The sequence below is a fragment of the Eleutherodactylus coqui genome, chromosome 6 (genome assembly GCF_035609145.1).
Source record: "Eleutherodactylus coqui strain aEleCoq1 chromosome 6, aEleCoq1.hap1, whole genome shotgun sequence".
NCBI lineage: Eukaryota > Metazoa > Chordata > Amphibia > Anura > Eleutherodactylidae > Eleutherodactylus > Eleutherodactylus coqui.
In genome coordinates this window covers 39,042,788-39,070,640 of record NC_089842.1, presented here as the reverse complement: position 1 = coordinate 39,070,640, position 27,853 = coordinate 39,042,788, and the positions used below count along the sequence as shown (strand labels likewise).

The following is a 27,853-nucleotide window of genomic DNA, read 5'->3' as shown; positions in this document are numbered from 1 at the left end:
GCCTGGTGCCTTAGGTGCGAGGCTGCAGGACCTCCGAGGGGCGACAGGTTCCCACCCAGCCCATATCTGCTTTTTGTTTTTTTACCGGCCATATTAATGGGTATCTTGTGTATTGGCGCTTTCAGTGCTTGTAAAATGAGTGTTTGGGGGGAAGGCGCCATTCCACACTTCACCTTAGCCTTTCTACCTCCGTCTGACCGTGACATTGGGCTCGTGAATGTGCGATGTACCCGCGGATGCGAGGCATTTTTCTGTCAAAAAAATTTAGGAAAGTAGCGATTCAGCCGCGTCGGAGGATCGGCAAGTGCTTGCCATTGTTTACAATGGGAAACCTCACATCACAGTCCGTGCTACGTGTTTTCCTGTCCCATTGAAAACAATGGGCGATGCGTTCCGAGGACCGCAAAAATATAAGACATGCTATAATTTTTACCGCATCGCTCATGTATACGGCGCCATTCAAAGGAACGGAGTTCATATTCGTGCGTCTCGCAATGCACAAGTGACACAATTTTCGCGGCCGTGTGACAGCGGCCTGGGGCAGCTTCCATTATGTTGCCTGGCAATATTATTGGGCTGTTTTCAGGCATCGCTTCCCAGTTATGGAATCCCCACCGGAATGCTACAACCAAGGGCTTATTCACACAAGCGCACGCAAAATTTACGCACGCACAAATAGCCCTAATTAAGCTAATCAAACTTAATGACCCATTGAAATCAACGACAGCATGCTTGTATTTTTGTGCGTGCAAATGCGCAAAACATACAGCAAAATATACGCACGTGCGAGAAAACCGCTACATCCATCACGCAAATGTGCGCATAAATATGCTTACACCCGTATGTTATGGTGCCGTGGGAACTGGCAGGTTCCCTTTAAGAGAATGACCAGTTCTTTCACCTAAGCGGAAATACGTAGCGTATTACGCAATGAATAGAACCCATTGCTTTCAGTGGGCTCATTCGTAGCTGCGGATTTTCCACTTGACTTTTGGTCGCGTGAGAAAAATATAAAGCGTATTTAGGCCCATAAATACGCTCCATGGTCGCGCACCCATATACCCATCTGTGCAAATGTGTCTTTACTGAGAACACAATTTAGTTGAGTCACTTTGAAAGCGCTAATTACTATGATTGTTCCGGCCCAAACCACTAGGGGGCAGTAACAGCCCTCCCTGGAGCATGGCGTTATCCCCCACAGTGACAGACGCGGGCAGCTGAGTGGAGATGATACGGCGCTACACATATTTATAGCCCCAGGGCACTGGTCCCCTTTAACCAATCAGTGCAGCGCTCTCCTCAGAAGAACCAATCACAGCCCTCACCACTGCTTTGTGGAGGCGGGAACTATCTACCCAATCGGCTGCGACTGTAAGAGGAGCGCTTGAAGTTGCCATGGTAACCAGGAAGTGGCGGCGGCGGAGGAGCTGAGAGGACTGAGGGAGCGGAGAGATGAGGCGGGAGCAGCGCCGGAGGCTGACAGCTCTGTGCCTGCTGCTGCTGGTGGCCTTCCTGGTCCTGAGGTAACCGAACCTGTACGGGGGTCCCCTATGCGGATTGTAGTCTGCTGGGACACCTTTGTTAACCCTTTAAGCCCCAGTTATATATGGCGCTGTGTGGAGCCTCCTATATACAAGCTGCAGGGATATATTGTGTTGGTAAAACCTGAAAAAATGGTGACCGTTTAGTACTTGGGTGATAACTTCAGTCTGTCCGGCAGGGCCGCGTCGCCCGTTGTTTTCAATATGAACGGAAAACGCACTGCGTACGGGGCGCACGGGAATGCAATGTAAGGTTTCCCATGGGAACGGCGTGTCGGGGATCGCCGCTTTACCTGTGATGGGGGGCGGTTTTAAAGACGACCGCCTCACATCCGCGGTTTAGTCGTTTAAGGGTGTGATATTGGTCGGCGTTTCACGTCCCGGTGTCGCGCTCAGCCGTATATAGGACGCCTAAGCATGGAATGGAAAAGCGCATTTTCCTGCCCACGAGCGGAAATCCATTACGATTTTCTGCTCACGGGAGGGGAAAAAATTGCAGCACGCTCTATTTTAGTGCGGATTCCGTGCGGACGGCTTCCGTTGAAATCAATGGAAGCCCTCAGATCCGCGGCCCGTCCGCAATTACCACGGACAGGCCGTAGATTCCGCGTCATAGCCTAGCGGCGGCGTGGGAAAGTCTGTACTGAGCATGTCCGCCGGTGAGCCGTCCAGACCATACCCCGCACAGGTAAGAGGAAAGACGATGGGCACGCGGGGGCACCGGCCGGGCGCGGGTCAGATTCCTCTGCGGGCTTGAGGCTCCTTCACAAGGATGGATGCGATTTCATTTTTTTTTTTTTTTCCCACATGCGCGTGTCATCAGTTTTTCTCGTGCGCAATTGATGTCACCGGTTTAGATTTCAATCTTTCCTGCCGACAAGCGTAAAAAAAATAAATTAAAACATTCGTGTTTGCTGCGTTTCCTCAGGTACGCTAAACTCCGCTGTCGGCCGCAGCTCCCTGCGTCCGAAAGTGAAAGTAAGATTGTGGCGCGTACCGCAACGCACATGTGAGGGAGGCCTTACCTCGGAGTTTCGCCACAGATTACGCCATCAGGTTCATTTGAGAAAAATACGATGTGGCCATATTTCCACAGCCGATACACTGGCGCTCGCTCCGCCCTGTCCGCCGCGGACGCATCCCGCACGGAAAATGAACTTTAATAGGTTTGTTTACACAAGGCGGATTTTCACTCAGATCCGAGATTGAAAAATGTCTGCTTACGCCATTTCAAGTATCATACGAGAACGGGAGTGTAATGTGCGGTGTCCCCCACTCAGACGGGTGTCCGTGCGTCTTGCGATGCGAGTTGCCCCCGAGAGTCATGTGACCGCCCTTGCTGGGTGTTTAGTTGCGGACGCACTAGGATAGTGTAACACCGCCAGATACACCTGTTATCCATGAATGTCACTGAAGGCCTCTTACATGGAAGTCGGTCATTGTCACTTATACGCCATTTATCAACAGATGAACGATTTATCATCTCCGTTCGCACGTTTATTAGGTGCAGCCTGCGGATTTTTGTGCAGAATTTACTGCATTTTTCAGAACGTCGTGCGCACAATTCCGTCCCGCGTGAAAAGTCCCAACGACCGAGCTGTAAACGCTTGTGGACCGAGATGTCCGGAATGAGAGCATTTTGCTATCAGTCGTGGCCTGCTGGTATGTGACGGACCGCGCTGGAGACAAGAGACCTGCTGAATCCGGAATAGCCGGACACGTCTGTGACTGAGAGACTGAGCAAAGGTTAATGTGGACCGCAGGGCGAGTCAGGGACCGCAGGGCGAGTCAGGGACCGCAGGGCGAGTCAGGGACCGCAGGGCGAGTCAGGGACCGCAGGGCGAGTCAGGGACCGCAGGGCGAGTCAGGGACCGCGGAGTAGACGGGTATTGCTGCTGGTCGGTGCAGGGATCGTGTTGTTGTAAACTCTTTAAAAATGTGTAATTGCCCGCTTGCATCCCTCTGTGAAGGAGTGTAACTATCATGCTAATGCCTCTGTTACCCTCTTTGAGACTGTAACCACCAAGCCCCATTGTAAAAACTTGTTCTGCTTAAAGGGGTTGTACCAAGACTGACTTGTACCGCTATCCATAGGATAGGTGACACAAGTCTGATCGATGGGGGTCACCGCTGAGACCTAACCGATCCACGGGCGGGTTGGATTCCACAGCGGGAGACCTGCGGAAAACCAAGTGCGGACGATCTGCAGTTCAAGCCGCCCATAGGAAAGCATGGGGCTTCTGCACTTCAATTTACACCCACCGATTTGATTTGCGGATGCCACGTGTGGAAAATAAATCGCAGCATACTCCATTGTACCACGGATTTCGCGCGAATGGGCTTCATAGATCTCTATGGAAGCGAGTGAACCACAATGCATCCACAATTGTATTTGCGGATCGTCCGCACCCATTGGCTTCTATTGAGCCCATCCGCACGGAATCCGCTCTGAAATGGAGCAAACAGTCCGCAAATCAAATCTGCATGCTTAAATTTCAGTTGCGGATTCCAATGTTTCCCTATGGGCACGGATCTTCTGTATGGGTTACCTGTGCGGATTCCGCAAATCAAATCCGCCCCTGGACATTGGGCCATACTCTTCTGTTTCCATAAATGGAGCGGCGTCTTACATCCCCCCCCCCCTTTCCCCCTCGCCTGTCGCTCGTCTTGCTCCATTCTGCGACATTGCGCCCCTGTATCAGGAACATGGCAGCCTGCCCTCTGGTTCCCACCTTCCTACGATCTCCATTTACTGCGCCCAGAGCTGCCCAGCATGTTGTAAAAACCAGCCTCATGTAATGCAAATGTAGGAGGGGGAATTTGCATCCAGCTGACGGTTCAATGGGTTCATTTATGGTTGGATGTTTACGTCCCTCGAAGAGGTTCTAGTATGACGGCTCTCTTGGCCGCTGCAGAACAATGATCTGTTATACCCCCTGTACCCATCACACAGCCCGGGCAACAATGGAGATGTGGAAGAGGTCTGCATGCTCAGCATTGCCTGGTTAGGCCCTGCAGCGGTGCGGGGTGCAGTATTGGGACGCCTTCACACATTGCAAGATTACTGCGGGCATTCCGCAACACAATACAAGTAGCAATTCTGCAGGTGGTCCACGGGGGCCAATGCTGCGCCTAAAGGGTTGAATTCCGCAGCATAAATAGACAGGCTTTGGATTAGTCGCGGAACATTTCTGCACCGTGTGAAGTGGATTTCTGAAATTACGCAGTGAATAGAACCTATTGATTTCAATAGGGTTCTTTCACAGCTGTGTATTTTTCAAGCGTTTTTTTTTTCAGTCCCGTGCAAAAAAAAGGGGAAAACACAGCATGTTCTATTTTGGTGCATATTACACAGCTGAAATGGCCATTGCAATCAATAGGCTAAGTGTAAATAAGCACAGAAATGTTCTATTTGAGGCATATAATCACTAATGACATGCATATGAAATCAAGGCTTAAAATAACTCAAGAAATAGGTGGAATTTGATGCATATAATGCATATTTACATGAGTAAAAAGACGCACGATAAGCAAAAAATACGCAGGGAGCCAACATATTCTGGTCCGTGGATGCACTGCGTATTCATGGACCGAAATACGCAATACCCCCGTGTGATTGAATGGTTTTTACAGCAACCAGACTGCCCTGTGTGAATGCACCCTATAAAACCCTTTAAGGGTTATAGAAGTCTTCTGCGTATGAAAAATCAATACACATAGATCTTATAAGTCACTGCAGAAGAAAATGATGCAATTATCTGTTTTTTTTTGCACTGCGTTTTCCTTTCTCTTGCATTTAGAAAGCCTCATACTTGCTTTCAGCCTTTGCTACATTCCAGTTTCTGGCTGGTCTCTCATGAATGCACACAAGCGCAGGTCCGTCTCTCCTCTCCTCGCACACTCAGCACTACACAATGCTTTCTCTCCTTTAGGGCTCATTCACACGAACGTATTTGTGCTGCGGATTTTGAATGGGTTTGTTCACATGGGCATACTTTTTTCACGTGATTGCGAGGAAAAAAACGCAGCATGATCTATTTTGGCGCGTATTACGCGCAACACAAAAGGCCATTAAAATGAGTGGGCCGACACACATACAAAGTGAAGACCCCGGAAACCTGCCTTTTTGTGCAGCATATCAATAGGCCCAGCTGCGTTCTCTTTTGCGTGCGCAAATATGTAGAGCATTTGCACACTCCAAAACACGTGGGGTGTAAGTGGTTTGTGGTCACGGAAATAAGCAACATTTTTACATGTCCGAAACATGCATGTGCCCATGTGAACGAGTGCTTTGGGTATCCCCTCCGCCACTTTCCGCCCAGTCCCAAGTTTTGCAGCCCTTTTTCTTCTGGTACGATCAGCTGGATCAGGGACAGCACCTCTGGCCGGAGGGGCCGATGCAGATGTGAAACCACCGTGACTCTAAGCATCTGTGAAAAGGGTAGCGAATCCCTTTAATGTGGCGGCTGACAACTGCTGTAATGTAACAATGAATTTCTTCCTTCTACATTGGAACCCCTGGCCGGAGGTTCTATCACAGATGGGGCTATACAAATAACGGAAGAAAAGGCGCTATATGCAACCCTTTTTCCTCTGTCTCAAAATCGGTGAGCCAGGCGGAGAGTGGACCCTGTTATAGGCAATGGGGTCTGTTCGGTTCCGTCCAGAGATGGCACCGTTCGGCCTCAGGGATTCTCTTTTCCTGCTCTCCAAACAGAGTAGGAAAGCTGAACCTGGAGTGCAGATGTGAAATCCCCCCCCCCCCCCCCCCAGGACATCCAAAAAATTGATCTTTACTGTGCTGTACTCGAGTAAAGTGTAGAAACAAGGAGTTCCTCACTCGAGCCCTTCCACAACACGAAGACATTGTCAATACAGTGAAACTAGCAACATATCTTCATGAATAGTGGATGAGTATAGATGAACCGCTCATTAAATTGATTCATGAAGATAATAGCATACGTAGGGGCCATGTTACACCCCATGGCGGTACCCGCAAAGAAAAGGGGATTAGTTAATAGAAATTGTAACAAATCAATAATTAATGTTTGCTTCATTTCTGTATATTCAGGGGAAAGAGAAAATATTCGCCCTCCCCGTGTGTAACCTGTATACCTGCCGCATGAGGAATGGAGGTATACAGACTCCGAATGTCCATAGACATAAGTGTGCAATCCGTACGCTCCCCACTGAACTTCTGTAACTTCTCCAGAAAATGTGTGGTGTGTCGTATAAATGAAGTCTCTAATTGGGCAAAAGGTAAACCTTTGAAGTTTCGTTGATGGCTGGAAGATAGAGTGAACTCCAGCCACTGTTGGACGGCCAGGGGGCTGGTGAAAGACTTTGGACACTTTTGGGAGGGTATAGATACGGGTGTCTTCGGGAATGCAGCGGCTAATAACTGACTTCTGACTTCTGATGTTTTGCCTCAGTCCTCTGTTAACAATTAACGAAAGTGGTTCTTTGAACCTCCAAACAGGATCAGCAGGGAGGGGGAGGTAGGTGTTCCTGTCATTGAGTTGTCCGAGTGCCTCCTCGCTGTAGCTATGTATGTCCTGTACGACTATCCCGCAAAACCAGCTGCAGTAATACATTTGTGTGAAGGAGCCCTTATGGAGGACTTGGATTCCTGTGTCCATCAATGCTCTTAGGTTCATTACATTTATCTCCTTCAGGTTGAAACTTTGGGGGTTTCTTCCTCTGTTGATATTTCTTCCCACCCCTTTTAGTGCGTTTCTTTGGTGATACCGATTGCTTGGTCTCTCTAACCCCCCCTCCCTAATAAAAAACTAAAAGTACCCGCAATCACTAGTGGAGGCTACCAAATCAGTAGAAGGTTGTGTTGTCGCCAGAGTCGGGCAGGAACTTGTTTCTCGTTACTTCCAGCGGTGGATACAGCCGTTTTCGCAGTCACACAATTGGATACGGATGAGTTAATATTTGTTGTTTCCCCGGTTGATAAATTGGCAATAATTCTCACTCCGTTTTGGGTTTTTTCACTTTTGGTTGAGTTCGGTTCTTTCCGGAGAAAGTAAAATGATATCAAAAGAGTTTTTATTTAATATTGTCTGCAAAACGTGGGATCTTGCGAAAACGGGGTAGGCCTGCGATGATCTGAGATCTCGGTCCTCTCGTCTTGTAGTACTCGGCCAGCGTGTACGCATGTAATTCCAGTGAAGCCTTCTGCTTCTAAGGGCTCCTACCCACTTGCGTTTTTTTAATGCTGCGTTATCGCTGCGTTTTTTTAACGCGATTGTCAATGGGACTTTCTAATGTTAAAAACGCATCGCAAGTTTGTCCCTTGCGATTTTTGTGCGAAGCGTTTTTAACATTAGAAAGTACCATTGACAATTGCGTTAAAAAAACGCAGCGTTTGGATAACGGTGATCATGTGACCAGGAACCGCAGACCAGTCCCTGGTAACATCTCCCTGCACTCAGCTATCTTTGACAGCCGGGTGCGGGGAGATTAAAAATTTGCCAGGCCCTCTGGCCTTCTGCGCATGCGCAGAAGCCCGCGGCAGGTCCAGGTCGCCGCGAGACATCACAGAGAATGGAGGTGAGTATTTTCAGCTCCGATTCATGAGGAGAGCTGAAACTTTAACTTTTTTTAACTTTTTTTTTTTCTCTTTTCCATTATTGCTATTATCCAGTGTGTTTTTACAGCCCAGGATATTAAAGCCCACTAAAGCAGGACATAAAAACACTTTGGGGTGGTCACTAAGGGGTTAAGGACCAAGCACTGTAAATATACGGTACTTGGTCCTGGGCTTTAATCCCGGCCGATAGCTAAAATACGACCTGGGATTAAAACCTCTGCTCCTGCAATCAAACAGGAGCTTGTCGGGTTGTCTGCTTGTAGTCACAGCTGAGAATCCAGAGGAGAAGGGAGAAGCGCATTTTAACCGCTTCTGCCTTCTCTTTTCCCTGGTACATAGCGCTCAATGAGCTCTGTGTACTAAAGTGGAAGTGTTTCTTCCACTATGCGATCCAGTGATCAGGTGAGCGCCCGGAGCTCCTTGTTACAGCAGATCAGATCTGTCAGTGACTACTGTCGTTGCAAGGTGATGTTTTCTCTGTAATTGGGGCTCATATGGATGCTTCAGCTACAGTGGAAAAGTGTGTAATTAAAAAAACAAAACAAACGTGAATGACCCCCAGAGGTATGAGGGGGTCAAAGATGGGGTCAAAAAATGTTACAAAAATAAGTAACAAAAAAATTACAGAATAAAAATATATACATAAAAAAGAAAATGACCCAAAGCCAACGTCAACCAAAATTGTCGCTGTATGCGCCCTGTAATCCAAAACCATAGGAATTATATATCAAAACGGCCAAAACAAAGCGTGGAACCCGTTCCTATACTTTGTTTTGGCATAAATGTACTCATTAAAAAAAAAAAAAGTCAGTGAAGAAGATATTAAAAATCTGTCACTGCAGAAAACCCTACAGTGGTCGTCTGTCAGGAATCCCTCATGGGGGGGGGGGGGGAAACAGCAAAAATAATTGTGATAATTTAAAGGGAAATAAATAGGGCAGCAGAATCACCACATGGGTCAAATCCCTATAAAGTGTCTGGTCCTCAAGGGGTTAACCTAGCTTCTGAGCATGTTGTGCATCATGTTCCTAATTGTAGCTAGAAGGACTCTGTTGTCTGTAACATCACTACCTCTCTGTCTGCATCTGGAATACTACAAATGTGTTTGCATATGAAACCTTTTATAACCCGGACCTTGAGGGCGGCTGCAAACGAGCGTAATTTGCTGCTTGCCACCCACATGTGACAGTCACGTAGCACACAGCAAGTGTTCAATGACCATCACCATGCACTATTCTGGTGTGTATGCTCACGTAACCCCTTAGTGACCACGCCTGTTTGCGCCTTAGTTACATAGCCAAATTTTGGGAATCTGACATGTGTCACTTTAGCATAGAATAACTCCATAAAGGTTTTGCATATCCAAGTGATTCTGACCTTGCTTTTTCGCCACATGTTGTTGTACTTCATCTAGGTGGGAAAAATAGACTGATAGAATTTGTGTATATTTATTAAAAGCGCCAAAATTGGGAAAAGTTTTTAAAAAATTCTTTTTTTTTTAAAAACGTTTTTAACTGCAATATGTCAAATATTTGCAAACATGCTGTACAAATTTTTGATAAGCTACATATTTCCATCTGTTTACTTTCTGCTGGAAGCACATTGGAAAAACTTTATTTTTTTTAACCAGAGACATACAGATTTAACATTAATTATTAACATTTTGAAGAACTTTTTTTTTTTTTTTTTTTTTTTTTAATTATTTCACGGGCTACCCAGCCTTGTGCGCGTGATGTTTTAGGTCTGGTGCAGAAGCCCGCGGCAGATCTTGGAAGCACCAGATCGCCGCTGGACATCGCGGAGGACAGAGGTGAGTAGTTTCAGCTCCCCTCATGGATCTGATCCATGAGGGGAGCTGAAACTTTAACTTTATTTAGCTTTGCAAGAGGACGCTGTTATCGCTGAAAATAGCGATCTCGTGACTGTGGACTGCAAATTGCAGCCCCTCCCCCCCCCGTGTCTTTTCTTGCGCCCACCATCTTGGCTGATGGCTGCAGGCGCAGCACAGGGAGACCGGACCTGCGGGAAGGCAGAAGGAGGCGGGGGGCGGCGGCAGCTTCCAGGTAAGCAGTTTTAGCCCCCCAAAGTGATCCGATCGCTGAGAGGAGCTGAAACAGGCACCCTTAGTGCACCTCCATGCACTTTCATACGGTCGCTGATATCTGTTAGATATCGGCAATCAGATGGCTGGGGACTGCAATCCACAGCCCTCAGTGTGTGCTCCGGACTCCCACCTGCAGCTGTGACACCCCCCCTGGCCCGTGGCTCTATCCCACAGTGAGGCCGTATTTTTGACGGCTGTGTGGAATAAGGCCCAGCCCGGGAGGCTGTCAAAAGGCATATCAGCGGTCACGAAGGGGTGAATACTCGCCAAGATAGAACATGCTGCGATCTTTTTTGCACGCAATATGCATGATCGGTAGCATGGGAGCCTATGGCAGATTGCTACAGTGTAGATGAGGCAGTAGAGGCCTACAACCACACACAGCATCCATTTTTTTTTTGTATACTAGGGACCGCTGTGCCACCTATTATAAAGATGCTTTCCATAGGCTGCACTTCCCTACGTGGAAGACTCACATGAATTTACAAATAATGTACTGCCTTCTTCCTGTCACTGCAGAAAACCCTACAGTGCTTGTCTGTAAGGAATCCCTCAGTAATGTCCCACCCCCTCGCACAATGTTCTGATTTCTTGCTGTAGGAAGGCCCTGACTGGTTGTATCTCAGAAATCCCTCAGTGTGTAATGCGCCCCCCCTCACACCATGCCTTTCACTAGAGGTGGGCAGGCTATGGGAGGAGTCGGTTTACTCTCACTGGCAGATTTTCTGGTTTGTCAGTCCTCTAGTCTGCAATGCCTTAGAACAGTGGTCCCCAACCTTTTTGCACAGGGACCGGCTTCAAGCAAGACCATTTTACAAGGCCCGGCAGGGTTGGGCGGGACATGGGCGGGGCTTTGGTTATAGGGGGCGTGGTTACAAAGGGGGTTGGAGTTTAGTGCATTCTTATTTAATTATGACATTTACAATGTCCTGGCAGTACACACATAGGGCAGTATATAATCTATCCCCCCCCCCCCACCCAGCACACACATAGGGCAGCATATAATTTATCTCCCCCCCCCCCAGTAATAGACAGCCCCTATCCCTCAGTAATTAGCAGCCCCCACCCCAGTAATAAGCAGCCCCCCCAGTAATAAGCAGGTCCCCCCCCAGTAATAAGCAGCCCCCCCACCCCCAGTAATAGGCAGCACCCCACCCCCAAGTAATAGGCAGTGCCCCCCCCCAAGTAATAGGCAGCCCCCCCCCCCCGTAATAGGCAGCCCCTTCCCCTGTAATAAGTAACCCCCCCAGTAATAAGCAGGTCCCCCCCCCCAGTAATAAGCAGCCCCCCCAGTAGTAAGTAGCCCCCACCCCCCCAGTAATAACCAGCCCCCCTCCCCCGTAATAAGCAGACCCCCCCTGTAATAGGCAGCCCCCCCCAGTAATAGGCAGCCCCTTCCCCTGTAATAAGTAGCCCCCACCCCACCAGTGATAACCAGCCCCCCAGTAATAAGCAGCCCCTTCCCCTGTAATAAGTAGCCCCCCCTGTAATAGGCAGCCCCCCCCAGTAATAAGTAGCCCCCACCCCACCAGTGATAACCAGCCCCCCAGTAATAAGCAGCCCCTTCCCCTGTAATAAGCAGACCCCCCCTGTAATAGGCAGCCCCCCCCAGTAATAGGCAGCCCCTTCCCCTGTAATAAGTAGCCCCCACCCCACCAGTGATAACCAGCCCCCCAGTAATAAGCAGCCCCTTCCCCTGTAATAAGCAGACCCCCCCTGTAATAGGCAGCCCCCCCCCCAGTAATAGGCAGCCCCTTCCCCTGTAATAACCAGCCCCACCAGTAATAAGCAGCCCCTTCCCCTGTAATAAGTAGCCCCCCCCCCCCAGTAATAAGCAGCCCCCCTAGTAATAAGCAGGTCCCCCCCCAGTAATAAGCAGCCCCCCCCAGTAGTAACCAGCCCCCCCCGTAATAACCAGCCCCCCCCCAGTAATAGGCAAGCCCCTTCCCCTGTAATAAGTAGCCCCCCACCCCCCAGTAATAACCAGCCCCCAGTAATAGGCAGCCCCTTCCCCTGTAATAAGTAGCCTCCCCCCCCCCCCCCCTAGTAATAGGCAGCCCCTTCCCCTGTAATAAGTAGCCTCCACCCCCCCCCCCCCCCCCCCATAATATGCAGCCCCCCCCAACCCATATACTTACCTCCTCCCTGCTGTCACTCTCTCTCTGCTTGCCCGGACGTCAGTGTGCAGCCCGGAACGCTTTCTCCCCGAGTCCTCTCCTGCGGAACTAATGAGCAGGGGACTCGGGGAGGGGAATCTGGCTGCACAGACGTAAGTGTGTGTGAGCCGGGAACAGCGCGATTACCAGCGGGGAGCTGCGGCGCCCCCGCTGGTAATCGCTTCAGTGGTCAGCGGCGTTGGCACGCCGCGGGCCACATAGCACAAGGCAGCGGGCCGGATTCGGCCCGCGGGCCTTGTGTTTAGAGCAAAAGTTCCCGGCGGTGCCGCGGACCGGCGCTAACCACCCAACGGCCCGGCCCCGGTCCGCGGCCCGGTGGTTGGGGACCCCTGCCTTAGAAAACAATACAAGCACAATCAGAAATTTTGAATGAAAACCAATTATCAAAATTCTTAATTTCCAAAAGCGCACACCCTCCCCTCACTTGATGTCCGGCAGGTCACTGATAATCTTTTTAGTTAGTTGCTTGCAGTTTCTAATTATTCTGTTTCCTACTAGTTACTAAATTCCTGCTGAACGCGTTATACACTGCAGCCAATCTAGATAATACAGAGCTGCAGTGTACATCATGGGGGAAAAGACAGAAGTAGCTAGAAGCCTTAAAGAGACAGGAGGGGGATATCAGACTGCCTCCTACTGTAAGGGCGCTATTACACGAGCCCCATCTATACCCATGTAATGGCGCTAATTGCCGAGCGGTAAGGGCATTGGTAAAACACGTATGCTAGCAGCCGCAGCAGCTAGCGCATGTATGATAGCAGCATAAGGGCCCTTAGCATATAGGACAACTGTTGGGTGGCCACCAGCTATCTGAGCTCTTGCACTGGAGCACTCAGTGAATGGAGACAGAGCGGGCCGTGGATCACATGTGATGTTTATGCCAGTGTGATGCGTTTTTCTCGCATAACATAGCGCAGCACATGTAATTAACTTGTGTGTGGAAATTGCCCATTATTCCCTATGAGAGAGAAAAAAAATCACATTACACTTGCATGTACATGCGAGTACGATGCAATATTTTTTCTTTAAGCTCCCATAGGGAAGAATAGGCGATATTGCCCAAAAATAGGACATGCTGCAATTTTTTCCTTGCATCTCCTCTTCTATCAGAGCTGCAGGAAAAAAGTTGCACATGTAAACACCCCACTAAAAGCAATGGGTTCTTTTCCCGTGTGATTCCTGTGCACCTCTACTCCTCCTTAGGGTGGATTCAGACGACCGTATATCAGCTCGGTTTTCACGGCGAGCCGCTATACAGTGTCCTCATCTGCATGGGGGGATGGAAGAGCTCAGAGTACTGCTCCTGGCTCTTCCAGCCTCCCCCCCCCCCCCCCCTGCAGAGAGATGACGTATATCGGCTGGGCGTGAAAACCCAGCCGATATACGTTCGTCTGAATCCAGCCTTAGTCAGACCTCATCTGGAATACTGTGTCCAGTTCTGGTCACACCACTTTTAAAAAGACACAAACTGGAGCAAGTTCAGAGAAGAGCTACCAAGATGGTGAGCGGTCTGCAAATCATGTCCTATGAGGAACGGTTACAGGATCTGGGAATATTTAGCCCTATTGTTATTTGCACAAGGAAAGACTAGAAGCAATGGGGTGCAACTGAAAGGGAGGAGACACAGATTAGATATTGGACAGTCAGGGTGATCAATGAATGGAACAGGTTGCCACGGAAGGTGGTGAGTTCTACTTCAATAAAAAGTGTTCAAACAAAGGCTGGACAAATATCTGTCTGGGATGATTTAGTGAATCCTGCACTGAGCAGGGGGTTGGACCCGATGACCCTGGGGGTCCCTTTCAACTCTACCATTCCATGGTTCTAAGGGAAATACACCTTAAAGGGGTTCTCTAGGACTTTTAATATTGATGACCCCTCCTCAGGATAGGTCATCAGTAATTGATCAGCAGTAGTCCATTGCTCAGGATCCCCGCCGATCTGCTCATCCCAGCTTTATTAAGATGCCCGCTTTGGTACTACTGGCACAGCTCCCATCGACTTCAGTGGTAGCTGTACCTGCAGTACCAAATCCAGCCAGTACAATGTTGATGGCAATATCTGCTTCCAGCACTGTTCGCAGTGCGAGAATGAGCTGATCAGTGACAGACTCGGCCAATCAACTACTGACTGCCCATCCTGAGGTTGGTCATCATTAGAAAAAGTCTTGGAGAACCCCTATAGAGCCACCTTCAAATAATCGTATTTTAGCTTCACACTTAGTCCGTGTATGAAGCTATAATTACGCAGCTAATGTAACTCTATTGGCTGCTCACCTTTCAGATCGGCCCGTGTGACACAGGTCTAAGGGGGGCATTGTATCCAGAAGTCCTACTTCTTCGGTCACTTCTGTATGACCTTTGTCACTTTACTCGGCGTGACATCCGAAAACCAGTGATGGAAAAACAGTGTAAATGCGTTTCCTATAGCCGGTAATGGAGGCCGCGCAGCCGTTCGTTCTGTCCTGTGGATATGTCATAAATGTTTATGGTCTGCGTATTCCTCTAAATCATTTCATGGCTTATTCGCCACCAGCGGGCATACTACTAATTGAATATTGAATTGCTCTCCCTCGGACGCATTGCCTGGCAGCTGCAGACAGTGGGTACCGTCACGCGGTTGGATTTTCAGCGCCGCCGCCCTTCCCGTCAGCTTATTTGATGGATATTATTTGTTATAGTATTTTCTCCATAAAGCAGTATCCTGCACACAGTACGAGCCGCGCACATCTGTCATCCCTCTCTCCGGAGCGCACGCTTCCCCAGGGGAGGCACAGACTGATTTTTCCACCTGAGATGTTCCCAGACCTCCTGCTGCCTCCATAATTGCATCCCCAGGTAGAAAAGTCTTTTTACCCTGTGATTGCTTCAGATAAGGCAGACGCCATGATCTCCTCTTCTGTGGAGGGGCACTAATGTCACGGTTCATGCTGTATGGTGCATATATATGAGGTGCTTCAGGGGTCCCCGTATATTGTAACCACAAATATAACATCTGAGTATCACCGCTGCTGCATCTGATACAATGTATCACCTTTTTAGTGCATGTTTCTGGGGTAAAACTCTGAGTCTGATCACTTCCCAGAGCTGTGACTCCCCAACGTGAAGAAGAGCCCCTTTAACTCTTTCCAATTCACTGTCTGACTTCTGAAGACCTTATGATTTAAGGCTGTACAGCTCCGACGTTGGTAGACGTCCGTCCGGGTCCTCTTACTGTATATTGCCAGCCTCTCTGCTGTCAGAGCGTTATCCAACGTGTCACTTCATGCAGTACTGGCTTTAGCCAGCAGATAGCGCCGTTGTATAACAGCAGAAAAAGAGTAAGCCCCCTAGGAAAACCAGGATACAAATTGGATAGGAAAGGGTTAAAGAGGGTTTCTGGAACTTGGAAAAAAAAAATTTTGCAGGCTTAGGCCAGGCTTACATGTACGTATCTCGCTGTGTGCCACCCACGAAAGACGCACGCGGTACGCAGCAAGTACACCATGACATTGCACACTTGCTGCGTGCCACCCATTGCTATGTACCATCTTGACGTGTATGCACGCTTAACCCTTTCAATCCAATTTGTATCCTGGTTTTCCTAGGGGGCCTACTCTTTTATTTCTGCCATTATACAACGGCGCTATCTGCTGGCTAAAGCCAGTACTGCATGAGGTGACACGTTGGATAGGCTCCGACAGCAGAGAGGCTGGCAATATACAGTAAGAGAACCCCGACGGACGTCTTCCAACATCAGAGCTGTACAGCCTTAAATCATAATGTCTTAAGACTTCAGACAGTGGATTGGAAAGCCTTGTCCATGTTGTAAGCCCCATTGAATTGAATGGAGCGGCACAGCACACGCTCAACCGCTACTCCCTTCAATCTCCAGTGAGCCCGCAGGGACGAGAAGAGAGAGACGGGCACGAGACCCCCATTCTCGGGATTGGCGGGGGGCTCAGAGTTGAAAACGGTATGATCGGTGGGGTTCGCACCTGTAGATAGGTGATCTTGGAATAAGCCCTTTAAACTGCAGATGCCAGATAACAACCACCATTGCAGTGCCTATCGGGGTTGTCACCCAGAGTCCGTCTGTCATGTTATGCGGTCGGTCTCATCTGCGTGTTCTACTACTTCTGGCCGTTCTGTGCTTCTATCATTCCGGTGAATATTAATGGCTAATTGATCACGTGTCCTTTTGCTTCGCCTGTGATCTGCTCCCAGGAGAAGTGCGTGTTGTTGTGTGATACACTGGGTAATTGTCTCGTTAATAATGGCGTCTGCAGATAAGGAGAACTGCAGATAACAACCTGTGTATACGGAAAGGCTCGGCAGTTTTGTAATCTATCCCTTATACTAAAATTCCTCACCAATGGCAAGCTCTCCACTTGCTGTCAGTGAAGGGGAATATTCATCCAAAGGCTAAAAACCCACACAGACCTGGGGCTCATTCACACAGGCGTATTTGCGCTCCGTATTACATGCATGATATGGACAGAATAAACCCCATTGAATTGTACCGGGCTATTCAGACAAGTTCATGGACCCTCAGGAAAGTCGTGCAAAAAAACCCTAACGCATGCACCCAATATGAAGCATATTGACGTAACCGAATACGCATACACCCTTGTAAACGAGCCCTAATACTTACACATGAGGGTTTGCTCCAGGTGTATGTGGTCCCCGCAGAGTTCTCCCAGTTCTAGCAGATTTACCACAAGCAATTACTCCTGGTTTTTAATGGGATTGATGATATGTGAGCTGCCCGCTGTATCTGTTTGCACCATGGTTTGTCTTCCTTGAAAATCTGCCCTTTTAACCCTTTAACTTCTTTTACAAAATTAACTTACAGGCATTGTCAGTAGGATAGGCCATGGATAATAGAGGAAGGAAACAGCTCCGTTCTCACTGAAGTGGCCGGACTTGGTATTGAAGTGTAAGTTCCCATTCACTTTAATGCGAGATGGGCCTGCAATACCGAGTCTGGCCAATGCAGTGAGAATGGAGCTGTCTGCTTCCTGCAGAAATCGGCTCCATGCATGAGCACACAGGCTTAGTGGATAGCTGATTGGGAGCTTCTCTGGCAGTGGAAACCCATCAATTTACTATTGGTGACCTATCCTACTGATAAACCATCAACAGTTTACAACTGGACAACTATCCAGCAATCTTTCTAATGATGACTTCTCCTTAGGATAGACCATTAATAGCTGGTCGGCAGGTGTCCACCGCTCAGGATCCCTGTTGATCATCCTATTTTCGGCATCACTGTCAGTACAAACAGCGCTGTCTTTATTGCAGCTGCCTGGGTTGGTATTACATTGAATTCAGTGGGAGCCATGTCTGCAGTACCAATCCAGACCACTGCAGTACGGACAGCGCTGCCTGCTCCCATCTCTGTCTGTGCTGACATCAGTGTTGGGAATCAGCTGATCGGCAGATCCCCAATGATCAAGTCCCGGACAACCTGTTTAAATTTAGGAGGTGTTTTTATTTATAGGGATGGTCTATGATTTTCTATTCTAAGGTAACAGCGTGGGGTCACCTGTTCAGTATCTCCCCTCTACCAATTTCCTCTCGCTCTGGAGAGCCAGGCACATTTGTGCAGTAGTAAATGATCCTCCCACAGGTTATAGCTGATCACGGGGGTCCCAGCAGCTCTGCAGACGGAGATCAGTTTATTAATCTTGCCGCCCCCCCCCCAACAACACAGCAGGAAACTAGAACTCCCTGCACTTGTCTGCTCAGGTGGGTGATAGGTGCTCCATAATGATAATGGGGGCCGCTGGTTGTGCAGTAAGGACTGATGAGGTTTTGCTCTCCGGGTAGTCCTGGGTCTTCAGCGCTGGGTAATGAGGCGTGCGGTGCTGTTTGTTTACACCTACTCTGGAGCGCTCGTTACTGTTCTGCAGCTGAAACATGATGATCATTAAAGATATGCTAATTAGTTTATTCAGGAGCATCTGTACAGCTGCCGGGAGCTCAGCCTGACGGCTGCTGCAGGAGCCATATGTATCTGATGAGCCTGGAGACTGGTGGGACGGACACAGGAAATAACATGTATTATTCATGTACAGTAGAACAGGTGGGAGGGAGGAGTAGTGTTCAATATTGATATGAGTTATACTCCTTCTCAGGGCCGGCTTCAAGCCTAACAGGAACCTTGGGCGACAGTCACAGTGGTTCCCCTTAATAATTTATAGGCCCTGCTAGTCCATTTTAGTAATTTATAGGCTCCCTGTACCCTTTTAGTAATTTGTAGGCCCCTTTGTGCTCCCTTAGTAATATTTACAGGCTTTGCTGTTCTACCTTAGTAATTTTTAGGATCCATTGTGCTTCCTTAGTAATTTATAGGCCTGCTGTGCCTCTTTTTAGTAATTTGTAGGCCTCATTGAGCTCCCCAGTGGGGAAAAAGTGAATCGCTTACTTGAATGAAGGGTCTCTTGTAAATCCAGACCCTCCGTGGTGATGATCCATGGTTGCATGATAAGAGAAGCTAGGCACTGGAATCAATGGGTCCAATCCAATGGGGTTAGGAAATGTATGCTTTAGGCCTCCTGCACATGGGTGGATTTGCATTGCAAAATCCAGAGTGGGATTCCGCCTCCGGATTCTGCAGCAAATCCAGCCCATAGCATGCTATGACAATACGCGATTTCCTGCCCACGAGCGGAAGTCGTTTGCGATTTTACACTTGCGGCAGAGAAACCGCAGCATGCTGCGATTTTTATGTGGGCTACGCACGGCCGGCTTCCATTGAAGTCAATGGGATGTCCGATGCGGGTTGAGCCCGAGAATCTTGGGTGCAAGTTTTAAATCGCCCGTCTGCAAGTAGTCTTACAAGCGGAAGGAGCAGCTGCATAAAACTCTTCAAGATTGTTGTGACCTTGTGGGAAACCACAGTCTGAGCGTTATATGGTGGGAATATCGGGGTCCACAGCAGCACAAAGTACTTCAGGAAATGTTGTACATGGACTAGTCCATAACTGACCTGTATCTGTTTTCTCCTCACCCACAGGCCTCGTCTCCCGGATTCCTTCTCTTTCAGGATGTGGAGCCGACATAAAGGTCTGCTGGCAGAGGATGGACAATTCTTACTGGAAGACGAGCCGCTGAGGATTCTGGGAGGTTCTATGCACTATTTCCGAATCCCCAAAGAATACTGGAAGGATCGCATGATGAAGATGAAGGCCTGCGGACTGAACACCCTCACAACGTATGTACCATCTGACCATAAATAACCGGCTAGCCCTTGGCGCTGCAAGACACAGCCAATGAAATGCTTGCAAGGTGTCACATGATGCTGCCTTGTTTGTGTGCCATTTTGCTGCAGCTCAACCCTGCAGTCACTTCTAACGGTCCTTTTACAGCAATTTATCATAGAAATGAGCGAAAAAGTCATTTGCTTCCATTTACATGCACAGATAATCATTAAAACCTTATCAGCCTTTACTCCTTCATTCCATCATGTTGGTATGCCAGGGGGGGCTGGAAATGCCCGGGAAAGGCTTGCGAATGACTGAAGCATCGCTTTTTACACGGAAAGATTGTCAACCAATTTTTATGCCTGGGTAAAATAAACGACTAACGATAAGCAAAGGCGTTACTGTCCAATCGTTGCCAATATTTACACTGAACAATTATTACTTTTTGCATAATTCAAACTAGAACTTATTGAAGATAACTTTTTAAAACATAGAGCAGAAGACCCACCTGTCACTGCGTACGTATCACTCGTTTGCTATATAGTGAGTGTAGGAGCGCAAGTGACCAGACATCAAAGACTCAGACAAACATGAAGAAGAGGAATTGCTGCCTCAGCAGTCCCCTAGGTCCATAAATATAGGGCATGGAGGGGCGTCAATCCAGTTCTGAGAATATGGTGAGCAGTATGGTGGTGTACTACTGCAACACTGTATTCAAAGCTACTGTGAATTAACTAATACTTGAAACCCTAAGATTAGGTCCTTGATAAGTTTAAGAAGTTACCAGTGAGGAAATTCACAGTTTTTCCTTTTTCGGGGTCTTATTTATAGAATAAATCAATTCATAATATATTATATTGATCTTGCAAGTTAGATTAGTTCATAACTCTATTAGTAGCAGAGTCATGAAAAAGTTGGTTCACGGCTCAATGAGTCGCAAACCATTCCTAGACGTTTCCAGAGCCCCCCTTACAGACCAGACTGAATGAGCTGAACAAGAAAATGACGAAAAAGATAAATGGCTATCTGTGCATGTAAATGAATGCAAATGATTTGTTTGCTTGTTCCGAAGATAAATTGCTCTGTGTAAAAGCACCCTTAGGCTTCTTTCCCACAAGCGTATATCGGCTGCTGTTTTCACGGCCGGCTGATATACGCTGTGATCTGATGCATTGGATTCCAATGCATCAGGTCACATGGCTGTATTTTTGAGACGTAAAAGCGCCCGGCCAGCCCAATATAGTGGCGGGCGTTTTTATATTGGGCCCAAAAGATAATCCTGGAACTATCTTTTGGGCCAGAAACTATCTTTTGGGCCGTAGGTGGGAGGAAGTTTAACTGCTAAACACCCTCCCTTTGCTCCCCTCACCCCGTGCCGGCTCGCCATTCTTCTCCTCCCCGATGGCTCTCTGCAATAGGAGAGGTTGGGATGGGGGCGGAGCTAAGTGCCGTCCTGCCCTGCCTCCTCCCATTGCTGGGTGTGGGCAAGGGGCGGGACTTGAGTGGAGCTAAACTCCCACCCTCTCACCGCCCCTTGTCCATAGCCATCAATCGGAGGAGGCGGGATGGGCTGGCGCTTACCCCGCCCCCGTCCCGCTACCTCCTATTGCAAAGAACGAGCAGGGAGGAAAAGAGAGGTGAGCCTGCGATGGGGAGGGAGGGAAAAGGGGCAATGACATGGTTGTCTCGGTGCATATGCGCCGGAACTCATGCCATCTGAACGGGCGCACAAACGTTTGATTTGTGCGCCCGTTCACCAATTTTCTTTTCTCCCAACACTGCGTCGATCGGCCAGCCGTGAAAACGGTTGGCTGATATACGCTGGTGGGAAAGAAGCCTTACTGTGTTGCTGTCATCTGCATTCCCATGATGCTCTACCCCATGGGAACAGGGAACATGCAGAATTCTGAATGTAGCTTTGGTTGCACACAGAGAAAGCGGATTACAAAAATCAGATTTACAGAGTCCCTTTACAGTTTGTGTAGCTTTTAATAGGATGTTTGTGGTTTTTACTTTTGGGCTGGGTGCACCCCGGGTCTGATATGCAGCGGATATTCTATAGCAGAGTAGCAGCGGAATGCCTGCCCCAAATGGTGCGGGTTTTATTGTGTATTCCTGTGCGGAAATCACCCGCTCATTGGGAAGAGGTGAATTCTGCAGTGGAAACTGCAATAAAGTTGACATGCTGGGTAATTGAATTCTGCGCCGCATGTTCATTTACACACAGGATTATTTCTGCAGCTTGTAGAAGAGATTATCAGAATCTCATCCACTTTGCTGTTACTGTAAATGCCACGGAATTTCCATGCAGAGGATCCACACGGAAATGCCACGGCCAATCCACCCCATTTGGACACCCCTTACTGTAAGAGTGTCCCTCTAAAACGGTAAGGCTCAGACTTTGTGTGTGACCCCATGACAAAAGTACCATATGCCCCCCATTACAATTACCTTACAGTGATACCTGTTGTATATCTTATGTAGCGGATCAGTAACTGTGAACCCTTCTTGTGTCCTAGATACGTACCGTGGAATTTACACGAGGCGCAAAGGGGCAAGTTTGACTTCTCTGAAAACCTCGACCTTGGGTAATGTGGCAGCTACACTCCATCTGTGGCAATAACAGGGCAGCCGTCTATAATGTACTCCACTGATAACCACTTTTGTCTGGTTTGTAGTTGCTGTGTAGTCTCCTTGTTGCCAGCCATTCCAGTCTGGTGAGACATTTGCAGAAAGGTTATGTTCACTTGTAGCTGATTTTCTGCAAATCTTTCGCAGCTGAAAAAAAAAAAACTGTACCATTTGGTGTAAATTCACAGCAGATTTCACTTTAATTAAATGGTGAATTCCGCTGTTGGCCACGCCCACATCAAATGGTGCAGATTTGTCATGGATTTTTTTTTTTCTGCAGAAATTCCACAACAAATCAGCTACATGTAGACTCACCCGAAGACGGGTGAATACTATGTATTGCAGGCTGAATGATTAAATTAAAGGGGTTGTTTAGTTGTAAACTATAAACTAAACTGTAAACTATTAAAGGCTCAACTGCAGGAAACGTCATCATTTGAAGATCAGCAGGGGTCCGCCACATGGGACCCCCACTGATCAGCTGTTTGCTGGTCCAGTGCACTGAGCTTATTTCTGCAGGAAGCAGACAGCTCCATTCCTGTTGCAGTGGCCAGGCTTTGTATTACAAATAGTTACCATTGATGTGAATGGCTTGTAACACGAAGTTTCGCCTTCCTGCAGAAATTGTCTCAGTTTATGAATGTACTACCACAGAGTAGCTGATTTCTAGGGGTCCTAGACAGTAGACCCCCACAGAACTACGTAGCCCATTCCACTGACAGGCCATCAGTGGTTTGCAAATGGACAACCCCTTTAATCCATTGCTTTCTGCTATCAACCAGTTCAAGCTGGGGAGTAGCTGAGTAGTGTCAGAAACTGCACTGGCATTTCTCTGTATGAGCCCCATGCTTACATAGTTATCACTGCTCTATCTTACAAAACTTAATGGGGTTTCGCCACAATTGACTTTTATTATATAACCATAAAATAGCCTGATCATGGGGAGGGGGGGGGGGGGGGCTCTCACTGCTGAGACCACCTCCGATCCCAAGAATGAGGGTTCCATGTTTCCTCTCCACCTCACTGCAAGCTCACTGTATTCCTCGAAGTGAGGAAGAGATTGAATATAGTGGGGATCACGTACTCCAGCGCGTAAATGATCGTTTGGTATCGGCACACGTAGACACAGATGTGCTGCCAGCATTAATGTCAGCAGGTTCGTATGGCTGATTGCCCAAACTATCCTCTGGACAAACCATCCTACAATAATTGCTGCATGTAAATATACTGTGAAATCAACAAGCGATGATCGACTTCCTATATCAGCACGTGTTATGGGTAATAAGTTGCCTCGGTTAAAGGTAATCAAACAGGCCAGAATTTCAGATCTTCTTCCACCTGTCCTCCATGTTCTGTAATCTATGCATATTCTATTCCTATAATAGACTGGGGTTATATCACGACCAATCAGATTAAGGCTATATTCACATGGGCAAGTACAAATTTGGTCTGTGAAAGATTGATGGATTTCACTGCCAGTGTGTGTGCGCGTCTAACTTCATTTTTTGTATATTTAATGCCCAAGTGTCATCCGGTGTTTGTTTGTTTTGTTTTTACATGAGTCAAAAAAATGGAAGGTACCCCAATTGATGCCATTTAAAATTCACGGGTACGTGGAAAACCGGAGCGCACAAACATGCCATGCATTTAGTTGTTTTAATGCACCAGTTGACTAGACGGGGCAGTTCGGGTCCGAGATGCACACCGGAATAATAGGACATGCTGCAATTTATTTTTTTTCACATAGATGTTGGTCTGTGAAAAAAAAAAATTGCGCACTGACTTTAATGGGCTAGCGTTTGTCAGTTTCAAACTCCAACATTAAAATCGCCCATGTGAATAAGCCCTGAGAGTCGGCACAGTCATTATCTGCAGGTGATTATCGGGAGTGCCAGCCTCCCAAAGTCCAAAGTGCAGCAGAAGAAATGGCAGCATCACAGGATCTTCTCCGTTTAATCGGATATGTATGGTCTATAGTGATGCGCGGCGTCTCGGCAAAGCAAGCCGAGCCGCTCCTGTGATGCCGTGATTTCTTCTGCTGCGCTGGTCTTATTTAATGTGACGTACGTCTGTATTTAATCGTAAATCAATACCGTAATTTCCTCTCCCCCTGCAGAACGTATTTGGACATAGCTGCTCAAGTGGGATTATGGGTGATTTTGCGCCCAGGACCCTATATCTGTTCAGAATGGGATCTCGGAGGGCTACCGAGGTGAGTTTATGCACGTAGCACAGAGACTGGATATTTGCCTCTTGCCAAACCTCAGTAGTAACGCTTCCCGTGTGTTCCACAATGAGTATCGTCCCCCGTAGGGTTCCTGTCTCCGAAGGCTGCTGTGTGCTTCATGTTCCCTGTTTATATAACCATGCTTTGTCTCATAAGGCTGTTTTTAGCACAGCACTGCTGGTGCCAGGAACGGGGGCTTAACAAGTGGGTAAGGAGGAGGTGGCAGGTATGTTAGGGCTTCTGAGATATTTTGGTCTCTTCTTACTCTTCATATTTTATAGAATTGTTCAAATGTTAGGAAGTGGCTGCTGTATACTGCTTGTAAAAAAAAACCCAAACAAGCGCCTGGAAGAAGTTGTCAGAATCGAATGAAACTTTCTCTTTGTGATTGTAACGTTGATAAAAGTAACTGATTACAATATCAGAGCAAAAGGAGAATTTATTATGGAAAACTAACCCCTTTAAGGGAGGCTCTAGTACCCTGTTGTACCGCCTCTAGCTTGGATACAAGATGTGATACAGGCGGGCATGGAGGCATTAGTACCCTGTTGTACCGCCTCTAGCTTGGATACAAGATGTGATACGTGCAGGCATGGAGGCTCTAGTACCCTGTTGTACCACCTCTAGCTTGGATACAAGATGTGATACGGGAGGGCATGGAGGCTCTAGTACCCTGGTGTACTGCTCTAAACTGGATGTAAGATGTGATACTGGTGGGCATGGAGGCACACAGGTTCATAGGGTATCCTGTGGATTATCGCTCCACATTTCCTGTAGCTTATGCTAGTTTTACACAGGCTTTTGTAAAAACGTCGCATATTTAAACACCACATTTTACAGCGTTTTGAAATGACTTTTTCAAACCTGTTCAAAATGTGTCATGGCGCATTAAAAAGTGTTGAAACGCACTAAAATGTAACAGACAGCGTTGGTTGATCCCTAGCGGCATTGGTAGGGTCTCAGCAGTGAAACTCCCACCGATCAGACTTTTATCAGCTTTCCTGTGGATTGGTGATAAAAGCCAATCTTGGTACAAGCCCCTTACGTTCAATAATACAGTTGCCTTTTTGTAAGGGGCTCTCACACAGGCGTTTGTAAAATGCAGCGTTTTACCATGTTTTCCCAGATGGCCCCATACATGTTCTACTGGCGATAAATCTAGCGACCGGGCAGCCACGGTAGTGTGACAATGTTGTGGGGGCTCCTGTGACCCCCTTGTGTCTGTGGCCGAGCATTATCCTGCTGGAAGTCTCTTGGAAGCCATGAGAGCCAACACATTTGGCTGCAGGATGTGCTGAACATATCGCTGAGCTGTCATTGTCCCTCGTACCACTACTAGCGGTGACCGACTCGTATGTGATGGCCCCACCAGACCATCACACCAGCAGGGGGCAGTGTGCCGCTCCACATCAAAGGCAGGATTGAGGCACTCCTCCTTGGGTCTCCAGACACAAACAGGGCCATCGTTGGCGCCAAACTAAATCTGGATTCGTCACAGAAGACAACCCATTCCACTCCGTAGCAGTCCAGTTTCATCACTCATGAGACCACTACAAACGGAGACGACGGTGGGTGTCAAACACAGAACACGTAATGGGCGACCTGTGACCAAATGTACTTCAGCCAAGCGCCTGGAAATGATTCTGACAGACACAGCGACCTGTAATAATGGCGTCCACTGTCTCTGGATGGCGGGCATTGAAACAGTTGGAGCTGCTGGTGCTTGTCAGATAATCACACGCTCCTCTCTACTGGTGGTCTGCCGGGGGTCCTGAGCCCGGCTGCTTGTGTGCCTTCACACATCCACTGGTCCCAACACCTCCTAACAGTCTGGCCAGAACGGCCGGTGGGGGACAATTCATCGATGCGACCATCCAGCTTCTCCCATCCCAATAATGCGCTCCTCTCAGACTCTGGTAACGGGGTGACATCTCTTCTCTACGTCGTAGAGGCGTCTAGTGGTTAACAAACTCTACACAAGCGGAAGAAGAGGTCACTGCACACAAGGAGCCACCGAGAGCCTCTTATAGGCCAAGGGGGAACCACTTTTAGGGCCTCAGGTGACAAGACCGTTCATCTAATCACGCCACAGCTCTCATCATTTGCACATCCGCCTGAGATGGAACCGCATGCCAGGTTTTGCAGCAAAACGACAACTTCTTCTAGGAGCGGGATTGTTTTTGACAATGAGTGTAATCTGCACATTTTCCCGGTCGCAGAGGTGAATGGTAAAATGCCTGCTGTGCAAAAGTTGCAATTTTAAGCAAATAAAGCTTATCTTATAATAAAGAGTTGTTTTTTTTTTTGTTTTTTTTTAAATATACTCTGGGTGGAATTCACTAAAGGCAGGCAATCTTACATTAGTTCTTAGTACAGAGCACTGGAGTAAGATGTGAGAAATATAATAGAGATGTTCCCCAGATTGACCTATAAAAGTCTAATCGGTGGGAGTCTCACCACCAAGACCACCACCGAACCTGAGAACAGGGCTCCAGAATCCCTCTTCTGCTCACTGCGGACTCACTGCACCCATCTGTGGTGATGTGGAGATGAAATGGAGCAGCGATCACACGTGTGACGCCCCTCAGTCATTTCAGTGGTGCTGATGGAAATGGCAGAGTTCCAGCGCTCCGCTATCTCCAGCAGTCCCATTGAAGATAAATGGAGTGGCATCGTGCATGGTTCATTGCCACTCCGTTCAATCATCTCACTGTGGTGGGGGGTGCAATGATCCTGCAGTGAGGAGGAAAGGGGAACATGGGACCCCCGCTTTTCCGGATCGATGGGGGTCTCAGGTAAAGCTTTAGCAATCTGACTATTCGGTATAGGTGATAGAAGTCCGTCTTGGGGATACTCCGTTAAGAGGCATATGCTTCTTAGTAAATTGGCCATCCCATGTACTAGAAAGTTAATTTTATGACTGCTATAAGCTGGCGTAGATTTGTGTTGTAATTTCTGCCAGTTTATAGCATAATTTGTCAGGCCGTACGTTGCTTTGCCCTCTTCTGACTCAGCTCAGCACCCTTTTTCAAAAGTGACGAGTGGTGAAAAAGGGCAAAAAGTCACAAGTCTTCACAAAAAGAGGTTAACAATGCTAACACTGAAACAGATTCTTGGAACCGGTGAGAATTAGATAAACGTAACTCTATGTCTGTATCTCCTAGCTGGTTATTACGTGACAAGGACATGCAGCTGCGGACAACCTACAAAGGCTTTGCTGAGGCCACCGAGGCGTACTTTAATCAACTCCTCCCCAGAGTGGTCCGACATCAGGTGAGGTCAATGGCAGAAAGTACACTCATTGCAGTGACTCTAGAACGATTTGGTCTGTACAGGTTTTCATCTTCCTGGCAGTAAGCAAAAATGTTCCAATTCACTGACCGCAAGCA

General features: G+C 48.0%; 1 protein-coding gene across 1 annotated transcript in view; it reads left to right on the top strand.

Annotated features, from left to right (window-relative positions):
- Positions 1-1,406: 1,406 nt before the first annotated feature.
- The window catches only part of GLB1L2 (galactosidase beta 1 like 2), a 52,091-nt gene continuing 25,644 nt past the window's right edge, over positions 1,407-27,853 (top strand). The window contains exons 1-5 of the mRNA XM_066606613.1: positions 1,407-1,523; positions 19,420-19,617; positions 22,126-22,194; positions 24,354-24,449; positions 27,629-27,737. Of these exons, the coding sequence (XP_066462710.1) occupies positions 1,453-1,523; positions 19,420-19,617; positions 22,126-22,194; positions 24,354-24,449; positions 27,629-27,737 (543 nt within the window). The 5' untranslated portion in view covers positions 1,407-1,452. The remainder of the gene's footprint in view (positions 1,524-19,419; positions 19,618-22,125; positions 22,195-24,353; positions 24,450-27,628; positions 27,738-27,853) is intronic.